At 33.8% G+C, this 24,834-nt stretch overlaps 1 protein-coding gene and 1 non-coding gene across 10 annotated transcripts in view; one reads left to right on the top strand and one right to left on the bottom strand.

Annotated features, from left to right (window-relative positions):
• The window catches only part of VPS13B (vacuolar protein sorting 13 homolog B), a 746,502-nt gene that overhangs the window by 426,498 nt on the left and 295,170 nt on the right, over positions 1-24,834 (bottom strand). For 8 of the 9 annotated variants that reach the window (XM_073893022.1, XM_073893021.1, XM_025870900.2 and 5 more), the window contains 2 exons: positions 11,607-11,716; positions 5,549-5,696 (listed from right to left, as the gene is read on the bottom strand). In XM_073893022.1, coding sequence (XP_073749123.1) covers positions 5,549-5,696; positions 11,607-11,716 — 258 coding nt within the window. The remainder of the gene's footprint in view (positions 1-5,548; positions 5,697-11,606; positions 11,717-24,834) is intronic. The other variant, XM_073893017.1, reaches the window with a different exon arrangement.
• LOC112823793 (U6 spliceosomal RNA) lies at positions 10,757-10,863 on the top strand. The gene has a single exon (XR_003208148.1). It is a non-coding gene; the product is annotated as a U6 spliceosomal RNA (small nuclear RNA).

The following is a 24,834-nucleotide window of genomic DNA, read 5'->3' as shown; positions in this document are numbered from 1 at the left end:
ATTTAATTTTCTTTGAGAAAATAAGATAGAATTTCCATATGCCTGATAAGAAATGTAAGCATCTGAAACATCATAAATTTTTTTTATTTTTTAAAATGCATCACTGATTCTGGGATATATTTAAACATACATATTAGGGAAGAAAAACTGTATCAGCAGTAGTGTTTCATTTCTGAGTTGAGTGTCATCCAGGAACTTAACTGCAACACTGAAGTGACAACTGATTAAAGAGTGGCAGAACCTTCCATGCTAATTGCAGAGGTTTAGGTGTTTCCCACTATACCCTTGTAGTTAGCTCTAATGTAAAATTCTTCACTATTTTACTTCCATGGGACTGGACTGAAAACTTAGAACCATTCCTCGACAAAAAGGAATGCTCTGAAGTTGGCTGGTTATATACTGGGTATATAGAGGGAAAATAGGAGATGACTCAATTTGCACAGACCTGACTTTTATGGCTGGTTATACCATTAAGAAATGAAAGAAGGCAACTATTAATTACAGGATGACTATCATAATCTGGAACTTTATTTCTGTGTGTGTCTGAATCTCCTATAGGTGCATTAACACATTGAGGAAATATGTTAACTAAGGTCATCAGGATGCTGTTTACTTTTCAAGTGTTATTTTCCATAATTTGCTAAATAGCAAAGCACCTCGTATAGCATCAGAAAAAACTTTGCCAAATGGAACCTGAAGAACAGAGTTAAACAATAATCAAATTGAGAAAGATTTTTTAAAAAGGATTAAATAGTTTAACCAATTATTCTTCCTTGATAAACCAAGGAGCAATGTAAATATATTCATATTGAAAGATTTATTTTTTTAGCAATTCAACACTTCCATACACCTGGTACTCATCACAAGTGCCCTCTGTAATCCCCATCACCTAATTCCACTGACTGATGAAGAGGATGATATACATACACACAATGGAATATTACTCAGCCATAAAAAAGAATGAAATTTGCCATTTGCAACAACATGGATGGAAGTAGAGAGGATTATGCTAAGCAAAATAAGTCAGTCAGAGGAAGACAAATACCGTATGATTTCACTCATATGTGAAATTTAAGAAACAAAGCAAATAAGCAAAAAAACCAAACCAAAACAAACACAAAAAATCCCAAGAAACAGGCTCTTAACTACAGAGAACAAACTGATGGTTACCAGAGGGGAGGCAGGTGGTGGGATGGGTGAAATACATTATCTGGAACTTTAAAAACAAGCTTCACTAAAAATTTTTTTCACTAAATATTTTTTAACCTTGGATAAGTTGCTTGACCTCTTTATGAATCAATCTCCATAATTATAAAGCAAAGGGGTTAGACTGGATAATTTATTCCAAGATACATATATAACTCCATATGATTTTTCTAAAGATATCTGCATGGCTCCCTCCTTTACCAGCTTCAAGCATCTGTTCAAACTTTCAGTGAGACCCTACTCTGGCTACCCAAATTAATTATCATCCCACAGTCTACTAACATTCTGTACACTTTTTTTCCATTTATACTCTTTGTGCTTCATTTTGGCAGGTTTCTATTGCTAGGTCTTCAAGGTTGATTTCTTCTTCTGCAATGTCTACTCAAGTGTTAATTCATCCAGTCAGTTTCTCCCTTCCCATACATTTTTCAACTCTAGAGTAGGGCTTGGTTCTGTATTATATCTTCTATTTCTCTCTGAAATGTACTCATCTTTCCTTAAATACCTGACCACAGTTATAATTACCCGTTTGAACGTACAAGTATTTAATACACCTGCTAACTCTATCATCTATGCCATTTTTTAGTTCATTTCTATTGGCTTATTTTTCTTCTGGTCATAGATTCCTACTTCTCTGCATCTCTGTTGGTTTTTGATTGAATGCCTGACATTGTGCTTTTAAGTTGTTACATGTCTGGATCTTCTTACCTTCCTCTTAATAGTGTTGGGCTTCATTTTGCCAGCACTTAACTTACTCACTGTTTTTGTTGCTTCAGAGGCTTTTTAAAATTTGCTTAAGATGAGTCTAAGGGAGCCTTTACATTTTCAATAGTTTAGATCCACTACAGAGGCATGGCTTTTCTAAGGTCTCTCCTGAAGGTCCTGAATAATTATCGGGATTGTATACTATAACAATAGGAACCTGAATGCCTTCCAGCCCTGTGTGAGCTCTGGGAATCATTCAGATCATGGTTCCTAGGTCATCCTTTGCCCAACTGTGCAGAGTCTCGTCCTATGCATGCATGGCTTACTACTTAGCAAATACTCAATGAGAACACTATTCCTGATTGCTGGAGCTCTTCTGCTACACAGTGTTCTCTCTCTAGAATTTTATCCCATGATTTGCAGTCCTCTCCACCTCCTACTACTTCAGTCACTCTACCTCCCTAAACTTCAATTCAGCAAGACAGCTGAGCTCAGCTTAATATATTGCACCCTGTTCTGTGATCTGGAATGTGCCTTTAGCCAGAAAGCAGGGCAATCCTAAGGCTCAACTGCTTTGTTTCCTTTCTATGATGAATCACAGTCCTGTATTGCCTATTGTCGAATGTCTAGAAGCTTTTTTTCTCCCATATATTTGGACAAGTTTCTTAGTTATTTATAGCAGGAATATAAATCTAGTCCCTGATATACCATCATGCTCAGAAGCTAAAGTTCCATACTTTAAAATTGTGGCATTATCTACTAAAATTTACATCATTAATTATCATACCTTAATTTATTATTATCTTGGTAGTAGTCAAGAAGTCAAATTAAAAGGCCTTCTATTATTTTAACCATGTACTTACAGTGCTTTGGACTTGAGAAGTAATACATAAACATGTAAGATAAAAATAGCTGGTATTTTTTAAGGAACTACCATTTATGGAGCATCCTGCTTTTAAAAGTTTTCATCTCCATTACAGACATTTTCATCAAGAGCTCCAAATTAATTTTCATAACATTTCCAGAACATAGGGTAAACAGATGTCAGAGCTTTTAAGGGTTTCCCTGTTTTCAAAAATACGTTCTCTAGAAGATTACTTAGAATTCTGTGATAATATATTATCTTCATGTGAGACATGCTTTTATTCTGGCGTGGCCTGCCCTATGTGCCTATATCACTGAAATAGTGTTGTTCTGCTGTCAACACATTTCCAACCATCAAACATATGTTCTCCCTGTAGCCAGCTATTTAACATTGGTTAATTGTGATTGGAAGAGGAAAATGTCTGCTTCTTGTTGAATAATCACCAAGCAAAATCAAGGCCAGTGCAGTATCACCAAGCTTTGGCCTTCATGTGCCAAAAATACTACATAATTGTTGGGAATGACTTAAGACCAAGACTGGAACTTAGGCTGAAAGTATGAAAACTCATTTTAATAAGAATTCAGGCATAAATTAACACTGACAGTTCTTCACTGTAAAATTCAGTTAAAAAATTTAAATGTGCATTCCATAATAATGTGAATATATTTAAGACTAACTGAACTATACAATTTAAAGGTTAACAGAGTAATACTAAAAAAACAAACAAGATGTGTAAAAGGTTATGAATGCATTACCAAATTCATTACAGTTTATGATGCAATTAAATAATGAGTACAACAGTGGTAACTTCATTTAGAAGTAGACACAAAGGACTCATAAAACATTTTTTAAATTAAAACTGAAACAGGAAGTGTACTCTAATTAAAAATAGAACTGAAATTTTTGAAATTTAATCTTAGGAAAATGATGAGCACAGAGCATTCTCAAGAGAGCACTAACACCAAGGTTTCCAGAGAAGTAAAAATAGTGAGCATTCAAGAAGGAAGATACACAAATCATAAAGAATAAATGTCTATGATCATAATTTCTATATAGCTGTGTCATGCAATTTCCTTTAAATCTAAGCATTTTCTCTCACCTATATTTATCCTTAACAATTATTTTAAATCAATTATCAAGTGTGATTTAAAGAACACAACTAAATAGTAAGAAGGAGGTCAGAATATGTGGTTAATATACATACAAGATTAAATTTACTTTTATCAAATGACCCTTTAGTAGACATTTTATTTATCAAGAGGTGATAATTATATGGGGCGCCTGGGCGGCTCAGTCTGTTAGGCGTCTGACTCTTTATTTCGGCTCAGGTCATGATCTCAGGGTCATGAGAATCAGTCCTCCATCGGGGCTGCTCTGTGCTGGGCATGGAGCCTGCTTAAGATTGTCTCTTTCCCTCTCCCTCTGTCCCTCCCCCCACTACAAAAAAAGGTGATATTTATAAACCTTTATATAAATTAACAGTTCAGGGGATCTAAAGTATAAAATTTAGCATAGTATCTAAAGGAAATAATACCTAATTCTGTATTAAAAACTCAATACTTAAGTTACAGATCAGCTTCCTATGTTACAAAAATTGGTATTTTTGTCATCTGATAAAGAAAATCTCAACAGAGTAAAAGGTTTGTGGATGCTGACAGGTGGAAGTCTAATAATTTCACAAAATAAACATAACAGTGACACTTTAGGAGAAGTAAAATAAGAGGCATAAAACTTCACAAAATGTTACCATTTTATTGTTGTTAAATATGGTCAGAAAATAGTACTTTTCCTCTAAACTATAAATGTTAGTTTGATTTATAATATTTTAAATTCCTTAAGGGCATGGATTATGTCTCATTAATGTATCTACACTCAATACCACAACAGAGTTTTGCCCATTACAGACATTCAATAAGTGGTTTTTAATTTACTGAAAATATAAAACCTTTCCCAATACGGTTTTGAAATACAGGAGTCCTATGAAATAAAGCTTAGTATCTAAGGAAAAATATAAAATCTCCTAAAGATAGGTGACTATCATCACAAACATTACAACTTAATGAGGAGAACAGCACTTAAATGCAATCATAAAGTGTTTTTTAATTACACAAATGGGGATTTAAAAACTATCTTAAAGAAGAATATTTATGTTCTGTATTTGCAGAGATGATCTAGCTGAGAAAGTGAAAGAAGGGAGAGGGAGAAAATTGAGATATACCGTGTTTTGCAAGAATTCACTCTAAGAAAGAACATACTATTGGGAGACGGTTTATCTATGAGTCTCTAGTGTTTCTGCAAGTCTTAAAAGTAGAGACAGGTGAGTGCCTTTGTGCCCAGTCGTGTTTTCAAGGATATCTGTACAGCATATAGCCTAAAAAGACAGATACTGTCCTCCTTTTGAGAAAAGGCTAAAGGCCTTGCAAGTTACAAATAGTGCCTCCCTCCAGAGAAAATGGCAGGCATGTTTTCTACCGATTATAACCAGTTCAGGTTCCCTAATTGAGGGTTCCTCTCCTCTAACATAATCCATTGTGTATAGGTAACATCTGACCTCCTTGGTGCCACTCTGTGGGAATTAGGCTTAGGGCAGGGACACAAGAAAATGCTAATACCCTGGGTTACTGCTAATGCTGTAAGATAATAAAGTCCTTTGTCTCCATTCCAGGAGTCTTGTGTCTTTGGCTGGCATGCGTGATAGTGTGGCCCAGATAACTTGATAACTTAGTAGAGTTAGGGTAAAATCACAGACCCTTTAGAATTCTTGACACATACCTGTTACTGTTTTTGTTTTGATAGGGCTACTGGCATATTCAGAGGCCTGATACGACTGCTGCTTTGCCAGGGGTGCACTTCCAACAGACATCTCATCCTCTTTCCTTCTGCTAATTGGCATGACAAGAGGAACAGCTACGACAGGCTGCTGGAGAGAGGCGAATGAAACACTCAATTATTTACTGTTTCTTAGGCAGTGAAGGCTAAACATGGCAACACTGAGGAAAATCCTTCATAAGTGGTGAAGTTAAAATATCAGTCAATCTGTACCTCTCTCAGTTCTTCCCTCTCTCTGTCTGTCTTATACACACAAATTCACACAGGGACACTTAGTTTCAGTGTGAAATTACAATTCTGGGTGAAAACTAAGACAGCAGGGAAATAAATGGAATTTAAAATAAATTTCAGAAAGAAGCGTAAAGATAATATGGTAAGGGCAAATCAAAACTACAATTAGCTTTGAAAATTATAACTACTAGAAAATAAAGTTATCCTTATCAAATGATATTTTAGGGGCATACTTCTATAAAGTGATTAATTACATGTTACAGTTCAACTTAGTAAGGAATTGCTGAAAGTCTCTATATTTTGTATGACAAAGTGATGTACACAGCATATTTAGAAAGCATAGAAAAGTATCCATAGTTAGAGAAAGCTGGAAAACATTATGATCCTATATTGAATGCATGAGTGCTGAATTGGACAATAAAGCAGCTGTTTCATCTTTATTCACTGAAATAAAGTCTGATGTTACTGCTGATGACGCCCAAAACAATCTTGTCAGATTTTTGGCAAAAAAGAAAAAAAAGTATTTTTTAAGTTTGCTGCAGGATCAAAGATCAATGTTGAACTGGGTGGAAAACAATCATCAAATGTTGGGTTTTAGCCACAAATTGAGAAGGAAATTGCAGCCTGGGCAACAACAGCTGATAACTGTAATACAGCTGCATCAGATGGTAACTCTGGAGGGGCTGGTCGAGCGGCAATGGAGTCTAACGTTACTCTCAACAGCACAACCATCACATTTTTAAAGATCCACCTTTAAGCCTCACTCAACCTTTATTACTTATTTAATATTAATTAGATTATAAAATATTCCAATTAGAACATAGGTACATTATCTAATTATGTAACATAATCAATCAAGTTATGAGATAGAGAGGAAAAAGGCAAATTATTTTAAAGTTCCTACTTAAGCTGAGTAAAAGGACAAGAAAGCTGATAATGAGAAAATGGAAAGATTAAATATATTTGTGGGAAACATCACAATGTATAGTACCTGCTTTCCTATTAAGAATTTAGTAAAACTGATAATATTTATACAAATCTGAATAGGAAATAGTATTTTAAGACCTAGATGAGAAATGTTCAACATATTGTTAAGTTTTGGTGCATTTAAAATTCCTCAACTATAAAATATCAAAGTGGAGATGTCTACTTATGTTCTAGCATTTAGTGATTCCATAATCCCTTGAATTTCTTGCCCATCACTTATAAACCTGGAATATGACCAAGTACTCCAAAAAATTACAACTATGTTCAGATTCAATTTAATGTATTAGAGAAAAATTATGTTCTGCACAGTGTGATATTTAATTCAAGCAAAATAGCTGAAAGATGAGATTCATGAAAGCCATAATATTGGTAATACCCCAAAACAAACAAAAAAATCCTTCCTTTTGGTGGCTGAAACTGGGTGCATTTTCACAAAGGCATTCTTTAAAGATTCGTTAAAAGCCCAAACAAAACCCTTCCTAACAAGACATCAGGCTCTGATAGGTCTTCTACAGAACTGTATTCCAAATACCTACAACGGTGTCCGAAAGACTCTCCATAAATATTTGCTGAATGATTGCTAATATAGATACTACATGTCAGGCATGAAAAGATACTGGATATAGAGTAAGATGATTCGATTTCTTCCATTTTTTTGGAAATATGGCTATTCCAGTCAAAAATATAAAAATAAACAATATTTTTAGCAACCTTCCATTTTTCTACTAATATTCTTCTACCTTCTGGTACTAGATAGTCCCTCAAATATCAGTTGTGTGCTAGCCCCAGATTTCTCCTATCCTTGATGCATCAATATCCCATGAGCTCAAAATACCTAAAAGCTTTTTTTGCTCTTCCTATAAAATTCTCCCTCTTTATTAATTTAATAAATGTAAAAGTATAGGACATTATAAAGAAAAAAACAACATCCACATTCTCATTATATCCAACAGTTATTGGCTATTTACATTTTTATATTTCCTTTTTTTTTTTAGAGACCAATGAAATATTACAGATAAGGCTAAAATCCCTCTAACTGCTAACCACCTGCCCATTCCTCCCAGAATCAATCCCTATTATGATACTGATATAACCCTTGAAATTCATGTTTTACAATTTACAGCTATCTTTACTTACACACACTCACACACACCATTTATTTCACCATTTATTTATTTATTTCTAAGGGTGGTTTTGGGAAAATATACATAAATGTTCTCATATTGCATATATCCTTGGAAATTGGCTTTTTGCATTAGATACAATATGAGACATCCATCCATGAGATTAAGAAATCTCATATAATTTCTACTTAATTATATCATGTGAATATGTCATGCTTTATTTATCCACTTCCTTACAGTCATTCAAGTTGTCTCCAATTTCACATGACTGCAATAAGAGGCTTATCCATGATTCTTCAGGGTCCTATGAGTATATCTGTTAAGAGCATATCTTTATCAAAAAGTGGGATTTGGAGGTTAGAGGCTAGGCTCATTTTCAATTTTACTGGATATTGCCAATTCATCAATTTTCACTCATACCAGTAGTATGAATTTATCCATTTTCTATATTTTCACCCCTACTGAATATTGGCATTTTTTCCCCAATAGAGTTTTAAAAGTGAAGATGAGTAGTCATGAGTTGATAATTATTAAAGCTGGGTGATATGGTCATGGGGATTAATTATACTATTCTCTCAATTACCCATGTTAAAAAAAAGTAAGAATAAAAGAGTAGGTTAAGGATATTTTTAAAAGTATATTTTTGAGATATGATGAACCATAGTAAAATAGTAATACTGTGAAGTGAGGGTGAGAATGTAAATATAACCAATTCTGGAAGGTAAGTCACAAAATAACAAAGGCCTTAAAATACGCTAAATACATGCCTTTAACAAATTTTTTAAAGATTTTATTTATTTATTTATTTATTTGAGAGAGAGAGAGAAAAAGAAAGCATGAGCGATGGGGAGAGGCAGAGGGAGAAGTAGACTCCCAGCTAAGCATGGAGCCCAATGTGGGGCTTGATCTCAGGAACCCAAGATCATGACCTGAGCCAAAGGCAGACATTCAACTCACTAAGCCACCCAGGCCCCCCAATACATGCCTTTAACTATTAATTACACTTTCAAAAATATATTTTAAAAAACTCAAAGATTTAGCTATGAAGATATTTATCCCAATATTATTTGTAACTCTGCATGAGTAGGATTATGGGTATTTATTACTTTTACTTTTAAATAAAACTATTATTTTTGAACTTAGAAAAACATATTTTTAAATATATATTTACATTTAATTTTAAACAGTTATAAAATAATAAAATTAAATATCAAAATCTTTAAAGGTATCAATCAGATGAATCAATCTACTTAAGATGCTAGAACAACAACAAAAAAGATGCTGGAATATTATTTGACCTTCAGAGATATCTCTACTGTACTGGACATAACTGCATCATTTATAAAATAACCAATGAGAATTTACAATACTACGGGATATTATTCAGCCATAAAAAAAAAAAAAGGAAGTCTTCTCATTTGTGACAACATTGATGGACCTAATAGACAACTCGGCTAAGTGAAGTAAGTCAGAGAAAGAAAAATGCCATATGATTTCACTTATATGTGGTATATTAAAAAAAAAAAGGACAAACTCATGGGGGCAGTGGAGGTGAATGGGGTCAAAAGGTACAAACTTCCACTTAAAAAACAAGTAAGTCATGAGATGTAATGCACAGCAATATGACTACAGTTAATAGTACCATATTGTACATTTAAAAGTTGCTAAGAGAGCTCTTAAAAGTTCTCATCACAAGGAAAAAAATTTGCAACTGTCTGTAGTGATGGATGTTAACTACTTATTGTGGTGATAATTTCACAATATACACAAATATCAAATCATTATGTTGTACATCTGACAACTAACATGTCAATTACTACTCAATTAAAAGAACTTACACCTAAAATATTTCTCAAATGCTCCCTGGAATTAGTGTCATTGACTATTACGATGGATTTCTATGCAATTGCTGGTAAAGCAGAGACACTGGAGAGACTAGTTTAGGTGGTCCTATTTTTTTAATGGCCTATTTTCCCTCAGAGTGCCTAGATGTTCGTTCTGAGTATCTGATGCATAAGAACTGTTTAGTAAATGTTCGCTTTCATTTTTATTATCTCTGTATTTCCTCATCTTTAGTTTTATTCAACATTCTGTTACAGTAAACTTCCTAAAATTCAAATCTCTTTATATCAGGCTCCTATAGTTCTTTACCCTTCAGGATGAAGTCACAAACATTCTGTATTACAAAAAAAAATCTTTTATGAATTGGCTTCCAATTCCTACCAGCCTCTATAAGAACAATTGGCTCTAGTCTGGAAACATTGAAGGTCTCTTTCTTACCAAGTTAATGCTTTTTTTTTTTCTCTGCTCACAGAGTTCAGTCTAAAGCAAACTTCCCAGTCTGGTTTACTCCTGTGATGCTCAGCTCAACTGTCTTAATTTCTCCTTTTAACAACCTCACCTGCCTGTGAGAACTATTCTTCTTTATCTTTTTCCACATAATCCTGTGTGGATCTAACATAGCAATTTCTAAAAATGGCATTACTATATTCCTTCATATCCTTAAATACAGTAAGTACCTCTAGAGGGAGGGATATGCTAAAAATGAACTTTTATTTCTGCAGCCCCAGTATCTAGCACAGTGTTTCATGGTCTCTAACTATTTGATAAAAAAAAAGAATGAAACTGAGGAATGGAAGCTCAAGTTTCAAATAAAATTAAAACAGGGTGAAGAAGATCCTTTAAAAGATGCTCCTTGAGACATGGGTTGAAATATTCTGTCACTGTCAATTTTTTATTATCTTATTTAATTATAAAATTGTGTATTTTTCTATCAATTAGCTTTAAGTTACTTCAGAAAAAAGATGCAGCACTCCCTTTGGCAGCACATAATCTAAAACTGCAACAATACAGAGAAGATTAGTATGACCCCTAAGTAAGGATGACAGGCAAATTCATGAAAAGTTCCATATTAAAAAAAAAGATACCAAGTTATTCCAATTAGAGTACTATAAAATTACAATTAAGTCAATGGGAAAATGCAATGCAAGATAGCATACATTTGGCCTGAAAAACATTTAAGTTCTGCCATTTACTACATGTGACAATAGGCAGGTAAATGTCAATAAGCATCAGTTTCTTCATTTTTAAAATGGGAATAATAAAACCCGTCTGTAAGAATTCCATTTAAGCATCATGAGACAGAGAATTTAAGCACTCCAGAAACTACAATTAGCTACGTTTTACTTTGTAATTTATACCCTTTTAAATAAGCACATATCCCAACTCTTTTATACCAACCATCCCAATCCAGGGGTTTGGCACTCAATGAATACTTGTTGAGTAAACCTAAAGATGAAGAGGAAATAGAGAGATAATAAAAACAAAAGCTAACATTTACTACGCAATTCTTATGCATCAAACACTCAGAACAAACATCTAAAACAAGTCAGTAAAATAGGACCACCTAAACTAGTCTCTCCAGTGTTTCTGCTTTACCAGCAATTGCACAGAAATCCACCTCAATAGTCAAAGAAACTCTATTTGAGCTGTAATTTACTGTTTAGAAATGAAGGAATAGAACTGCTTGAAAGGGGTAGAATGGAGGACAAAGGAATTATGGTACATCCATTAAAAAAAATCAATTCAGACAATATGTAACTCTAAGAAATGAGAAAAAGATTTACTCATTAAGAGAATAAATTATAAAAATTTCTCACCTGCTGCATATGTCTACTGGTTCGTTTCTGCGGCTGATAAATGAGCCAGGTGTATAAGACTGGATCAATATTAACTGCTACTCCTTGTACACTACAAAGAAGTACAGCACCTAAAAATCAAGATTTTAAAATTGTGTTAATTCCTCATACAAAATAGTAAGCTTTATATCACTTCACACCAAGTAGGACAGCTATAATAAAAAGACAAGTTAACAAGGGTAGACAAAGATGTGGAGGAATTCAAGCCCTCGTCTACTGCCTGTGGGAGCATAAAATGGTGCAAATACTTTCAAAAACACTTCGGCATTTCCTCAAGAAGCAAAAATACAGTCACAAAATGACCCAACAATTGTATTCCTAGGTATGTACCAAGAGAACTAAAATCATATGTCCACTCACAAGCTTGTACCCAACTTTTCAAAGCAGGATTCATAATAGCAAAAGGTGGAAATGACACAAATGTCCATGAATGGTTGAATGGATAAGCAAAATGTGGTATAGCCATATAATGGAAAATTATTTGTCCATCACAAGGAATAAAGTACTGATTCATGCTACACCACCTTGAACACATGTTAAGTGAAAGAAGCCAGTCACAGAAAAGCACATACTGGATGATTCCACTTACATGAAATGGCTAGAACAGGCAAAAACCACAGAGAAAAAAGGTGGGATTAGCGGATGCCAGTGCTTGAGGGGAGGAAAGAATGGAAAGTAACTGCTAATAGATATGTGGTTCTTTGGGGAGTGATTAAAATGTTCCAGAATTAGAAAATGGTGATTGTTGCACAACCTTGCAAATATACTAAAAACCATTAAATTATGCACTTTAAAAATAATGAATTTTATGGAAAATGAATTATCTCATTAAAAGTATGTCTACCATATGATTTCACTCACATGTGGGATTTAAGAAGCAAAACAGATGGAACATAGGGGAAGGGAAGGAAAAATAAAATAAGATAAAAACAGAGATGGAGGCAAACTATGAGAGACTCTTAACTACAGGAAACAAACAGGGTTGCTGGAGGTGAAAGGCGTGGGGTATGGGGTAATGGGTGATGAGCATTAAGGAAGGCACTTGATGTAATGAGCACTGGGTGTTATATGCAACCCATGAATCACTGAATTCTATCCCTGAAACTAATAATACAGTATATGTTAACTAAATTGAATTTAAATAAAAAAAAATTTTAAGTGAATATGTCTTTAATAATAAGCAGCTTTATTTTTTAGGCAAAAAGCAATTTTTATATTGGTCATGAGAACAGAATATTATCTCCCTTTTTTGTTTATATTACAAACTTAATTCACAATGTGAAAGGAAGGATTATTATAAGCACTCAATAAATCACTGCAAATTACAGCTTTAAACATTCAGAAGCAAGATGTTCATCTGCCTAGATGAAACACAGGCTAACATTCTGACATAAAACACAAAGCTGAAGTGTAACAAGTTGCAATTCCATTCTAGGAAAATATTTTAGTCCCCCTCTGATAAAAAGCCAACTCACATCAGACTTAACCAAAGCTTAAAATCCCATTCATAATTTATGTGCAGGTTCTGTGTGTTCCATAAATACATTTTTGCATTTCTACATATATTTCTTGATAAAATATTATTAGCTCTATTGGGGTATATGGAGTATCAAGTAAGAGGTACTTTTCAATGTTGCTCTCAACTACATCTCCCAGTAGCTAGAAAAGTAATGGCCATATGGTAGGAACAGAGAGACATAATAAAGAGTAGATGAGTTCTCGGAATAGGTGCAAAAGCCCACTGGTTCTGTAATACTGCAGATTATCTAAATACAATTACTATTAGTACCAACTTCTATGAAAAGTGAACCACACAGAGATAGAGATAGAAAGATGGAGGGGAGTAAGCAAGAGAAATAGCCCCTTTTTAAAAACTTTGGCACAGAATTTTCAAACAAGCTAAAATTGTCATGTGTATTCATCTTCCACCTTTCAGTGCTTCTGAATCTCCAGTGTAGACTCTTGGGCAGTGTTCTGAGGCAAAAGCAATCCCACCCACTTCCATGTAACAATGTATGTGCTCCTGAGCAATGACTCACTCAAATACATCTCAGGAAGGAATGAACAGGACAAGCTAAATACAGATGACTGGAAATGGGGAGTCATAACTGAAGTCAATTAGAAGATGCAATTTGAGGGCGCCTGGGTGGCTCAGTTGGTTAAGCGACTGCCTTTGGCTCAGGTCATGATCCTGGAGTCCCGGGATCGAGTCCCACATCGAGCTCCCTGCTCAGCAGGGAGTCTGCTTCTCCCTCTGACCCTCTTCCCTCTCATGCTCTCTATCTCTCATTCTCTCTCTCTCAAATAAATAAATAAATAAATAAATCTTTAAAAAAAAAAAAAAGAAGATGCAATTTGATATACATATATGTATTTGCTGTACTATAATGCATAAAAATTATTAAAATCTTTTAATTTTAAAGAAATTAATTACATACATTTAAATGGAGAGTTTAAATTTTTTACTTAAATTCAAGAATATATAAGTCAATCTTAAAAGTTAAAAGACTTTTCCTAAATTCCATATAAAGAAATGAAATTACAATTAGGTTTAAATTACTATGCAGTGTTTCCTGCCACATAAGCCAATATAATTTGTTTTATAATTAATATCACATAAATATTAAAGACACCACAAATTAATACATATTTAACAGTAAGAAATGTGTTCCACAAAAAGAAATTGCAACAAGAAAGAAGAATGTGGGGTCTAAGAGACAAAAGATCTAACACAGGAGAAAAGTGACAGGAATCCCCAAAACGACAACAGTAAAGTAGTTACAGGTACGTGAAAAATGTAATAACAATATTTAAGACACATTTATTATTTATTTATGAGAGAGAGAGAGAGAGCAGGGGAAGGGGCAGAGAGAGAGGGAGGACAAGGACCCCAAGCAGGCTCCACGCTTAGCACAGAGCTGGATGCAGGTCTCCATCTCATGATCCTGAGATCATGACCTGAGCCAAAATCAAGAGTTGAACCCTTAACCAACTAAGCTACCCAGGCGCCCCTGGAAGAGCAATAAAACACAATTATTAAATACAGGAAAAACACATGCTATAAAGGAAATGATAACTAATCGTAGCATACAGCGTGACTGTACCATGAATAATATTTATAAAGAAAAATACATAAATTCTGAAAAATAGATTCACTGATTAATCAAACATGATGTAACAATTTTGAGAGTAGGTATATATAAGAGGAACGTGAGATGTGAGGAGGACAGAATTAAAGTTGGCCAAATATCATTTTCCATAGTAAGACATCAATAAATTTTGCCTTACAGTGACCAAGAAAGAGCAATAGAAGTCGTAATATTTAAAAAATTTTGTTTGAAAAGTCTCCAATTCACTGTCATGTAACTACCACAAATTATGATCTGTGAATGGTTCTCTTAATAAAAAATCAGCAAGCACTACAGAAAGCAAGCCACTATGAGAGAGTCAGAAAAAGCAACCAACAATTTAGACTTTCAAGTACTGGAGATATTTGAATATAGAAAATAAACACCTATGTATAAACTGTTTAAAATACAAAATTTTGTATGGTATCATGCAGAGTATCAAACAATGAGAAAGCATCAGGAAAGAACATCTTTTAAAGAAAAATGGAAATGATAAAGATGACATAGTTAATTATTGGTGTAAAAAACTCATTGGGCAGGCTAAACAGCAGATCAGCTATAGTTGGAAGAGAAAAAAAAGTGAAATGGGGGAAATGCACGAGCTCATTTAGAATGCATCTGGAAGAGAAAAATGAAAAACGATTATTAAAATGAGGTTAAGAGATATGAGCACTGAGTAAGAAGATCAAACATGTCAGAGGGAGATACCAAAAACTGGGGAAGAGGCAATATTGTTAAAAACATAACAGCTGAGAATTTTACAAAATTGTTGGAACACAGTAAGCCTCAAACCCAAGGAGCCCCATAAAACTAAAATGTATAATTAAAAATAAATGATTTCAAAACTACAATCAGATATCACCTAATACCTGTAAGAATAACTAAACTCAACAATACAAGAAATAATAGGTGTTGGTGAGGATGCGGAGAAAGGGAAGCCTCCTGGGAACTGTTGGTGGGAATGCAAACTGGTACAGGCACTCTGGAAAACAGTATGAAGGATCCTCAATAAGTTAAAGATAGAACAAACTACCATATGACCCAGCAATTGCACTACTAGGTGTTTATCCAAAGGATACAAAAATACTAATTTGAAGAGATACAGGCACCCCAAAGTTTATAGCAGCATTATCTACAATAGCCAAATGATGGAAACAGCCCAAATGTCCACTGAGTGATGGATAAAGAAGATGTGCACACAATGGAATATTACTCAGCCATAAAAAGGAATGAAATCTTGCCATTTGTTAGACAGCATTATGCTAAGTGACATAAGTCCGAGAAAGACAAATACCATACGATTAAACTCACATGTGGAATTTGAGAAACAAATGAGCATAAGGGAAAAAAGAGAGGCAAACCAAGAAACAGACTCTTAACTATAGAAGACAAACCGATGGTTCCCAGAGAGGAGGTGGGTGAGGGGGTGGGTGAAGGAGGTGATGGGGACTAAGGGGTCAGCTCTGATGAGCACTGGGTGTGTATGGAATTGTTGAAACGCTAAATTGTACACCTAAAACTACTATTAAACTGTATGTTAACTGGAAATTAAATAAAAACAAAAAAATAAACATAAACATTTTATTAAACAAATTGGAAAGAAGCTACAAACACTGAAGGGAAAAGAAGATTAAAAAAAGCACCCCAAACAACAAGAATGATCACCTGAGGATTAAAAGCACAAATAAATGGACAATCAACTTCTTAGGAAAAAATAAATGGTGAGCACTGTGAATTGTGTAAGACTGTTAAATCACAGACCTGTACCTCTGAAACAAATAATACATTATATGTTAAAAAAAAGAAGACAGAAGGAAAGGAGAAATGAAGGGGGGGAAATCGGTGGGGGAGACGAACCATGAGAGACTATGGACTCTGAGAAACAAACTGAGGGTTCTAGAGGGGAGGGGGTGGGGGGAGGGGTTAGCCTGGTGATGGGTATTAAAGAGGGCACGTTCTGCGTGGAGCACTGGGTGTTATATGCAAACAATGAATCATGGAACACTGCATCAAAAACTAATGATGTAATGTATGGTGATTAACATAACATAATAAAAAATAAATAAATGGAATTGAGTATATGATTTTACTTCAAAATTTACATGTATGTTATATATATTCTTTTGTATGCACAGTGTTCTGTTTAAAAGATAATGAAGAAAACAAAGAAATTACATTTATTTTTTTAAAACGAATATATCAGGATAAGTTTTGTTCTAATATTATTCACCTCAAGTACAAGGCACATACAAACTTTTTTTTATTTTTACTTTTTTTAGGGAAATCATTTTTTATTATTTATTAGCATCAACCACAATGTGATGTGCATCACAGAGATTCTATCAAGAGATGCAAAGAAAGAAATCTCACCCTTTTTCATAGCCATGCAGACAAAACTCACTACATACATATTCTCAGGATAAACACAAACTTTTTTTTAATTATGATGAAAAATACATCCACAAATCCTATATAAACAAAGCAGTTTATAAATTTAATAGTATGCAAACTTCAAAGGACAAAAGTAAATTAGAAAATTACAGACATTCTCCATATTGGGCAAGTTATTTTAAAAGTCCTTTCAGATGTGTCAAAAATTAAATGTGTTGAGTGAATTTTTCAAAAAACTTTCTCAGTGAATTAGTAGCATTCCTTTTTAACTGAGATTTTATGGAAAAGAGAAGGAAAACAAATGTACCAAATAAATATTTTCATGTGAAAACTAACCCTAAAAACCTTATTTTACTATAAAGAAGAAGTTAAAAAAATACTTCAACAAATGTTCGTAAAAGTTATATGATTACATTATATCAGAGATGACTGAATGACACAAAGCCAGGCTGGACTTCTGTGAGTGTTAAACAGGTGATAAAAGAGAATAATTTAATATCAATTTAGTTGAAATTATAAAGTTCTTTTAAGTTTAAAGGGATATTTTCATATTATATTCAATTCACGAGACCTCGCCTTTAAAAGTAACACACAAGTTCCGACATGTAAGTGCGCAGACAACTAGTCTGATCCTGAGTTTACTCAGAACAGATTCCCCGTAAATCACTAAAATTTGGCAATATATTATTCTGTTTAATTTTAGCCTGGGAGACAACTAATGAGAAAAGTGTGCTTCATTTCTCTGCTCACTGCCAAAATGGCTCATTTATGCACATTCCACTCAGGCTTCACAAATTAGTTAAGCCAAGGCACCACTGTCATTTCAGTTACATCCTAAGCTGAAGAATGAGAATGAAAAAAAAAGAGACCCCAAAGGTGCACAGGATTACAATTAAATATGTATGCTTCTTGTCAGCTACAGAAACTCTGTCAGCCAATGAGATGGTCTTGTAAAACATCAAGATATAAAAGGGGACAAGTACCCTGCATTTTATGCTAAACCAATAAACAAGACAAAAAACACAGACATATTCATCTTCATCTAAGCTTCAGTGGCTAAAACTCACTATTTTTCTAGTATGTAGCTAGAGTAAATTAAAGGCATTTTAGATTTGTACAGCTCTTAAGAATTTATTTGCTACTCTTATTTTTAAGAATAATTTCAAGAATTTTAGCCTGTTAAGTAAACAAAAAAGAAAGAATCAAAAACATGGGTGGAGAATAAAGGCAAGATAGAGTAATCACAGGCAAGAAATGACAGAGCAGGGATGAGCTGCCAACCACTGGTAACTTTATCCAAGGTAACTGTCAAGTTTAGTATCACTGAATCATAAGACTTTTAGGTATGTGAGTAGGGTAGCTCATGTTACTTAATTAACAATTATCACGCCTTCCCATAGGATATAGAAAATCACAGAATTCTATCCCATCATAACAAAACAAGCCATATAATGCTTTTCAACCCATCCAAACTTTTCAACATTCATCAGACAGCAGGGTTTGCAAAAAATCCTAATGAACAAAAGTCATAAAAGTGAAAGGCTACAGGCAGAAAGGAATGAATAGTTGCTTTCAGACATAGCAACGGGAAAAGAAACAAGTTGTTAAGAAGAAACGAGAAATTTTAACAAATATTTAAAGATGAGTTTGGGGACTGGCATGACAATTTAGAATCCCTGAGAATACTAGACAGAAGAGGAGTATACCCACCTGACATCTCTTTTCAACAAACGTCCACCAAATACTCATGAGAATGGCAGGGCACAGGACAGGAGCAATGCGGAAGACCGCACTAACATTCAGGGACATGGAGCCTGATGACTTCTGAGAGCAGAGAAGGAGAACTAAAGAAAATTCCACAGTCATTCTGAACTTCTCAGTGAGCACCAACCAGGTCTATCTGTGACTAGAAGGAAAGAGGAACTAAGATAGATGCCTCTGTGACAAGTGAACAAGGCACGTTAGGTCTGCGCACAGGTAAGAAGAACTGAGTGAAAAATCACAAACCATGTTGAAAGAAAGATTCTGATCCTGCTCTCAAAAAATGTGAAGCCTACAGTGAATTCAATATTAGCAAGAACCAGACACAGCTCAACTACAGAATAAAAACAAAGAACATAGAGCATAGAGAATACAGTCAATATTATTTTAGTAATGTTATATGGTGGCAGACGGTAACTGCACTTAACCTGGTAAGCACTGTATAATGTACACAATTGTTGAACCACTATGTTATGCAGCTGTAAACAACAATGTATGTCAACTATACTTCAATAATAAAAATTAAAAAATAAAGAGAAAGAAAGAAAAAAAATAAAGCAAAAACCAGACACAACTCAACTACACTAATCACATGACAGAAGGGGCATGTTCTTTAATAGGCATAAACATTTTTCTACCATAGGCACTATTATTCTTTTTATACACAACATTTGGCATTCATTTAAAAAAATATGAAGCACAGTAAAAGAAAAATAACTCATTATCAAAAAAGAAAACAGTCAATAGCTCAAGTTCAAAAGGTAGCATAAATACTGGAATTATCTAGCACTTTAAAACAACTCTGATAAGCATGTTAAAGAATATAGTGAAAAAGGTAGATAATATGCATGAACTAAAGGGGAACTGCAGTAGAGAGAAAGAAACTATTAAAAAGAGACGAATGGAAATATTAGAATTAAAATATAATACTGGAGGTGAAGAATTCTTTGAAAATTTTTTTTCAAAAATCATAAACAATATCAACTGACAGATTAAACAACAACAACAAAAAAAAACTAAGCAAACTCCAAGAGGAATAATTAAAAAGAAAAACAGATCTAGACACATCACGATCAAACTGCAGGAAACCAAAGACAGAAAAAAATTTGAAGTCACTCAGGAAAAAAAAAATATAAGGGAACCATGATGAGGATAACTCATCAGAAATAATGGCGACGCAAAGACAATAGAATGGTATCTTTAAAATGCCGAAATAAGAAAAGACAACCTAGATTTATATACCTGCTGAAAACATGCTCTAAAAATGAAGACAAAACAAAAACAATTTGTCTCCTAAAAACGTGCACTACTAAAAATTAAGAAAAGTGCTATAGAATGAAAGGAAATATACCAGATAGAAATTTAATTCTAGAAAAGGAATGAAGAACACCAGAAAGACTAAATATGTAAATAAAGAGGACCACTGAAAAAATATGTTATTTTTATTTATACAGTTACAGTTATATTTATATACAGACATGCACACATATAGATATAGATATAGATATAGATATAGATATAGATATCTTTAAATCTCCTTTAAAACACTCATGACTATTTGGAATAGGAATAATAACAATGCAATATGGGGTTCGAGTTACACAAAGAACTAAAATATATGCCCATAGGGCAGAAAGAACAAGATGGTGGTAACTTGGAAGTAGAACAGTGTAATAACGCATTTGTCTTATTTTTTCAGTTTATAGTAGATTCTGTCACTGTCCTCTAAACTTGCCAATTTTACTATTAAGCCCAATTCATATCATATAAAAATATTAAGCACTTATTTATGTACATATGTACTTTCTTCTTTCCACTTACCCAAATATTGTGCACCCTTTGATTCAAATTAGCTTCCACCATTAAGACTTTCTACCACCACTGATCTTTCCATTCTCTGGCCAAGTACAACACTGAGAATACAGAGCTCATTCCAGCCACCGACTCAATTCAGCTTTCCCAGTAAATAAGAATGTCATCATTTCAGAACAAGGATGCCAGGGGAGGATATGAGTGCTTTAGGCAACAGCCTAATGTGTGAAACAGTGACACCTGCTATCACTTTACAACATGAAGAAGCTATCTGTATTCCTTGGCCATAAATTCAAAGTGAGTCAGCTGATCCTGTTCCATGTTTTTCTTCAGTCCAGATCAGGTACAGAGAAGGTAGAACTGGATTTCATTAAGACTGTGTGTGCGTTTTCATTTTTCCTACTGTTCTTTTTCATTCTCTCTAGATCAAATGTTAATCAATTTTATCAGACATTAAGTTCATAACTGGTCTCCTTCTATCTGATTTGTGTGTCTTATTTCTCAATTGGCAAAGAATGCACAAATGAGATTTAACAGTAATCTCAAACTGTGTCAGCAATTAATAATTTGTGATATTTCAGGGGCGCCTGGGTGGCTCAGATGGTTAAGCGTCTGCCTTTGGCTCAGGTCATGATCCTAGGGTCCTGGGATCGAGCCCCGCCTTGGGCTCCCTGCTTGGCAGGGAGCCTGCTTCTTCCTCTCCCTCAACTGTTCCCTCTGCTTGTGCTCTCTCGCTCTCTGTCAAATAAATAAATAAAATCTTAAAAAAAATAATTTGTGATATTTCAAAGTTTTCTCCTCTATCTTCACATTCAAGACATAAAACTCTAAAACCATAAAGATAATTATAGACAATATATGTGTGTATATAATATAAAAATACCAAGAGCATTTTTCACAGAACTAGAACAAACAATCCTAAAATTTGTGTGGAGCCACAAAAGACCCTAAATAGCCAAAACAACCTTAGAAAAAAAAGCAAACCTGAAGGCATCACAATTCCAGACCTCAAGTTATATTACAAAGCTGCAGTAACCAAAACAGTATGGTACTGGCACAAAAATAAACACATAGATTAATGGAACAGAAAATCCAGAAGAAAACCCACAATTACATGGTCAATTAATCTTTGACAAAGCAGGAAAGAATATCCAATGGAAAAAAGACAGTCTATTCAGAAAATGGTGTTGGGAAAACTGGACAGCAACATGCAAAAGAAGGAAACTGGACCACTTTCTTACACCATACACAAAAATAAATTCAAAATGGATTAAAGACCTAAATGTGAGACATGAAACCATAAAACTCCTAGAAGAGAGCACAGACACTAATTTCTCTGACATCAGCCATAGCAACAATTTTCTAGATATGTATCCTGAGGTATGGGAAACAAAAGCAAAAACAAACTATTGGGACCACAAAATAAAAAGATTCTGCACAGCAAAGGAAACAAAACTAAAAGGGAGCCTACAGAATGGGAGAAGATATTTGCAAATGACATATCTGATAAAGAGTTAGAATCCAAAATATATAAAGAACTTTAAAAACTCAACACTCAAAAGACAATCCAATTAAAAATGGGAAAAGGATATGAACAGTTATTTCTCCAAAGAAGACATCCAGATGGCCAACAGACACATGAAAAGATGCTCATCATCACTTATCATCAGGGAAAGGCAAATCAAAAATATAATATTACCTCATACCTGTCAGAATGGTTAAAATCAACAACACAAGAAATGATAAACATTGGTGAGGATGTGGAGAAAAAGGAACCCTCGTGCACTGTTCATGGGAACGTAAACTGGTTCAGCTACTGTGGAAAGCAGTACGGAGGTTCCTCAAAAGGTTAAAAATAAAACCTACCCTGTGATCCAGTAATCACACTACTGAATATTTGCCCAAAGAACACAAAAACATTAATTCAAAGGGATACATGTACCCCTGTTTATAGCAGCATTATTTACAATAGCCAAGACTTGCAAGCAGCCTGTGTCCACTGGTTGATGAATAAAGAAAATGTGGTACATATATACACAAGGGAATATTATTGAGCCATAAAAAAGAATGAAATCTTAACCAAATGGCAATGACATAGATGGAGCTAGAGAGTATAATGCTAAGCGAAATAAGTCAGTCAGAGAAAGACAACATATGATTTCACTCACATGTAGAATTTAAGAAACAAAATTAAGAAAAATTAAGAAACAAAAAAGCAAAGGACAAAAGAGAGTGAGAGAAACCAAAAAAAAGAATAACAACTATAGAGAACAAACTGATGGTGACCAGAGGGGAGGTGGGTGGGGGATGGGTTAAATAGGTGATGGGATTAAGGAGGACACTTGTCATGATAAGTACTGGGCGATTAAAATAAAAACTTAAAAAATAAAGTGAAAAAAGCAAAGTGCAGACACAAGTATACTGCAGAAAAATTTCAGATATTACATATATCTGTATGTAGGTTTAAACATAAAATATATAATATACATGTTTATTTAAACATAAAATATTGGTATGTCTGAATGTATGTGGGGCAACAGACAAGTAATACACTATAGAAAAAGATCTGCAACTCCATGAACCATGCTGTATACAAACCAAGATAGAACAAACATCACTTCATGATTTAATAATAAATTATTATATGATTTATATTCTAAAACCAAGAAACTACACCAACATTTTTCCGGGTCAGTTTTGAATTTCAATGAAAACTTTGGTTCATAGAAGAAACAAAAGCCAAAATTTCATTCACCACAAGAAAAAACCGTTTGGAAAATTATCAGATCTCATAAAAGTCTCTCTTTTATTTATCTGCGATTTGTCACTGTTCTTTATTCAGGATTTTCATCATGTAGAATTCCATCACAGTGATCCTGCACCAAATCAGTATGAAGAAATCTACCATCCTATAACTAAACAGTAACTTTTAAAACCAATTCTTCAATTTAAACTGAACTTAGTCTTATAGGACAATATAATCAAACTATAGATTATAAATCAAGATATAATAATAAAATTTATCAATTCACTCATACACCTCAGTAAAATCTTTTGTACTGTCCAATATTATGATAGTTTTATTAATTTCAAATATTTCTTCATCTCTTTTATAAACAGACCCAAAACTCCAACATATATCTTAATTGTATTAGCATATAATAAATAGCTTGAGGTTATGAGCATTATAAAGACAATATAAACATGATAATTACCTTTTGAGTTAATGATGCATAAAATATGAATTGAGGTATAATAACTTGGAATAAAAGAGTATTAGTAGGGTTTAATAATTTAAAGCCAAGAGATATCTCTGATGTTTAATTCTAAATACGTAATATATATTATGCTGATTTAGCATTTTAATTTGGCTGATTATAGGAATTTATCCACATCTGACTTAAATTTTAAGCAAACAGAGTGAAAGATCATATTGTTGTATTTCTCTTTACAGACTCTAGCAAGAAGCTTAATAAACAAATACTTGTTATTGGGGCACCTGGGTGGGTCAATGGGTTAAGCGTCTAACTCTTCGGTTTTGGCTCAGGTCATGATCTCAGGTTCCTAAGATCAAGTCCTGCAATGGGGTCCACACTCAGCAGGGAATCTGCTTCTCTCCTTCTGCCCCTCCCCTCTGCTCATGTGCTCTCCTGTTCTTTTTCCCAAATAAATAAATAAACCCCTTTTTAAAAATGAACTGGAAGAATCTTCAGAGTCATCCACACTAGATGGTGTCAGTAGTTTTTAAATTCCATTTACCAGAAGTTGGAAAGCACTCTTGAAATCATGGTAGTACTCAACAGACTAGCTATGAGACAGAGTGTACATTTTGATTTAATTATGAAATCCCTGAACACTAAAATTTTTATTTATAGTAATAAATCTTAACTTGGAAATTAAAAGCAATGCTTTTTTGATCAAGACCAGATAAGCATGTATTTTCTGGGTACTTAACATCATTACTTCTCATTTCATCTAAAATCTCATTGCATAAATCATATGATAAATTTCTAGCATTTCTAAGTCCAAGATACGGCCCTCCATTCCATCAGTCATCCTTTTCCAGCCAAGTTATTTCTTTCAATTTCTCAGAAATT

This window comes from Callorhinus ursinus, unplaced genomic scaffold (genome assembly GCF_003265705.2).
Source record: "Callorhinus ursinus isolate GAN/ISIS: 27379988/994484 unplaced genomic scaffold, GSC_fseal_2.0 scaffold5, whole genome shotgun sequence".
NCBI lineage: Eukaryota > Metazoa > Chordata > Mammalia > Carnivora > Otariidae > Callorhinus > Callorhinus ursinus.
The sequence above is the reverse complement of the archived record's forward strand: the minus strand, read 5'-3'. Positions and strand labels throughout refer to the sequence as shown.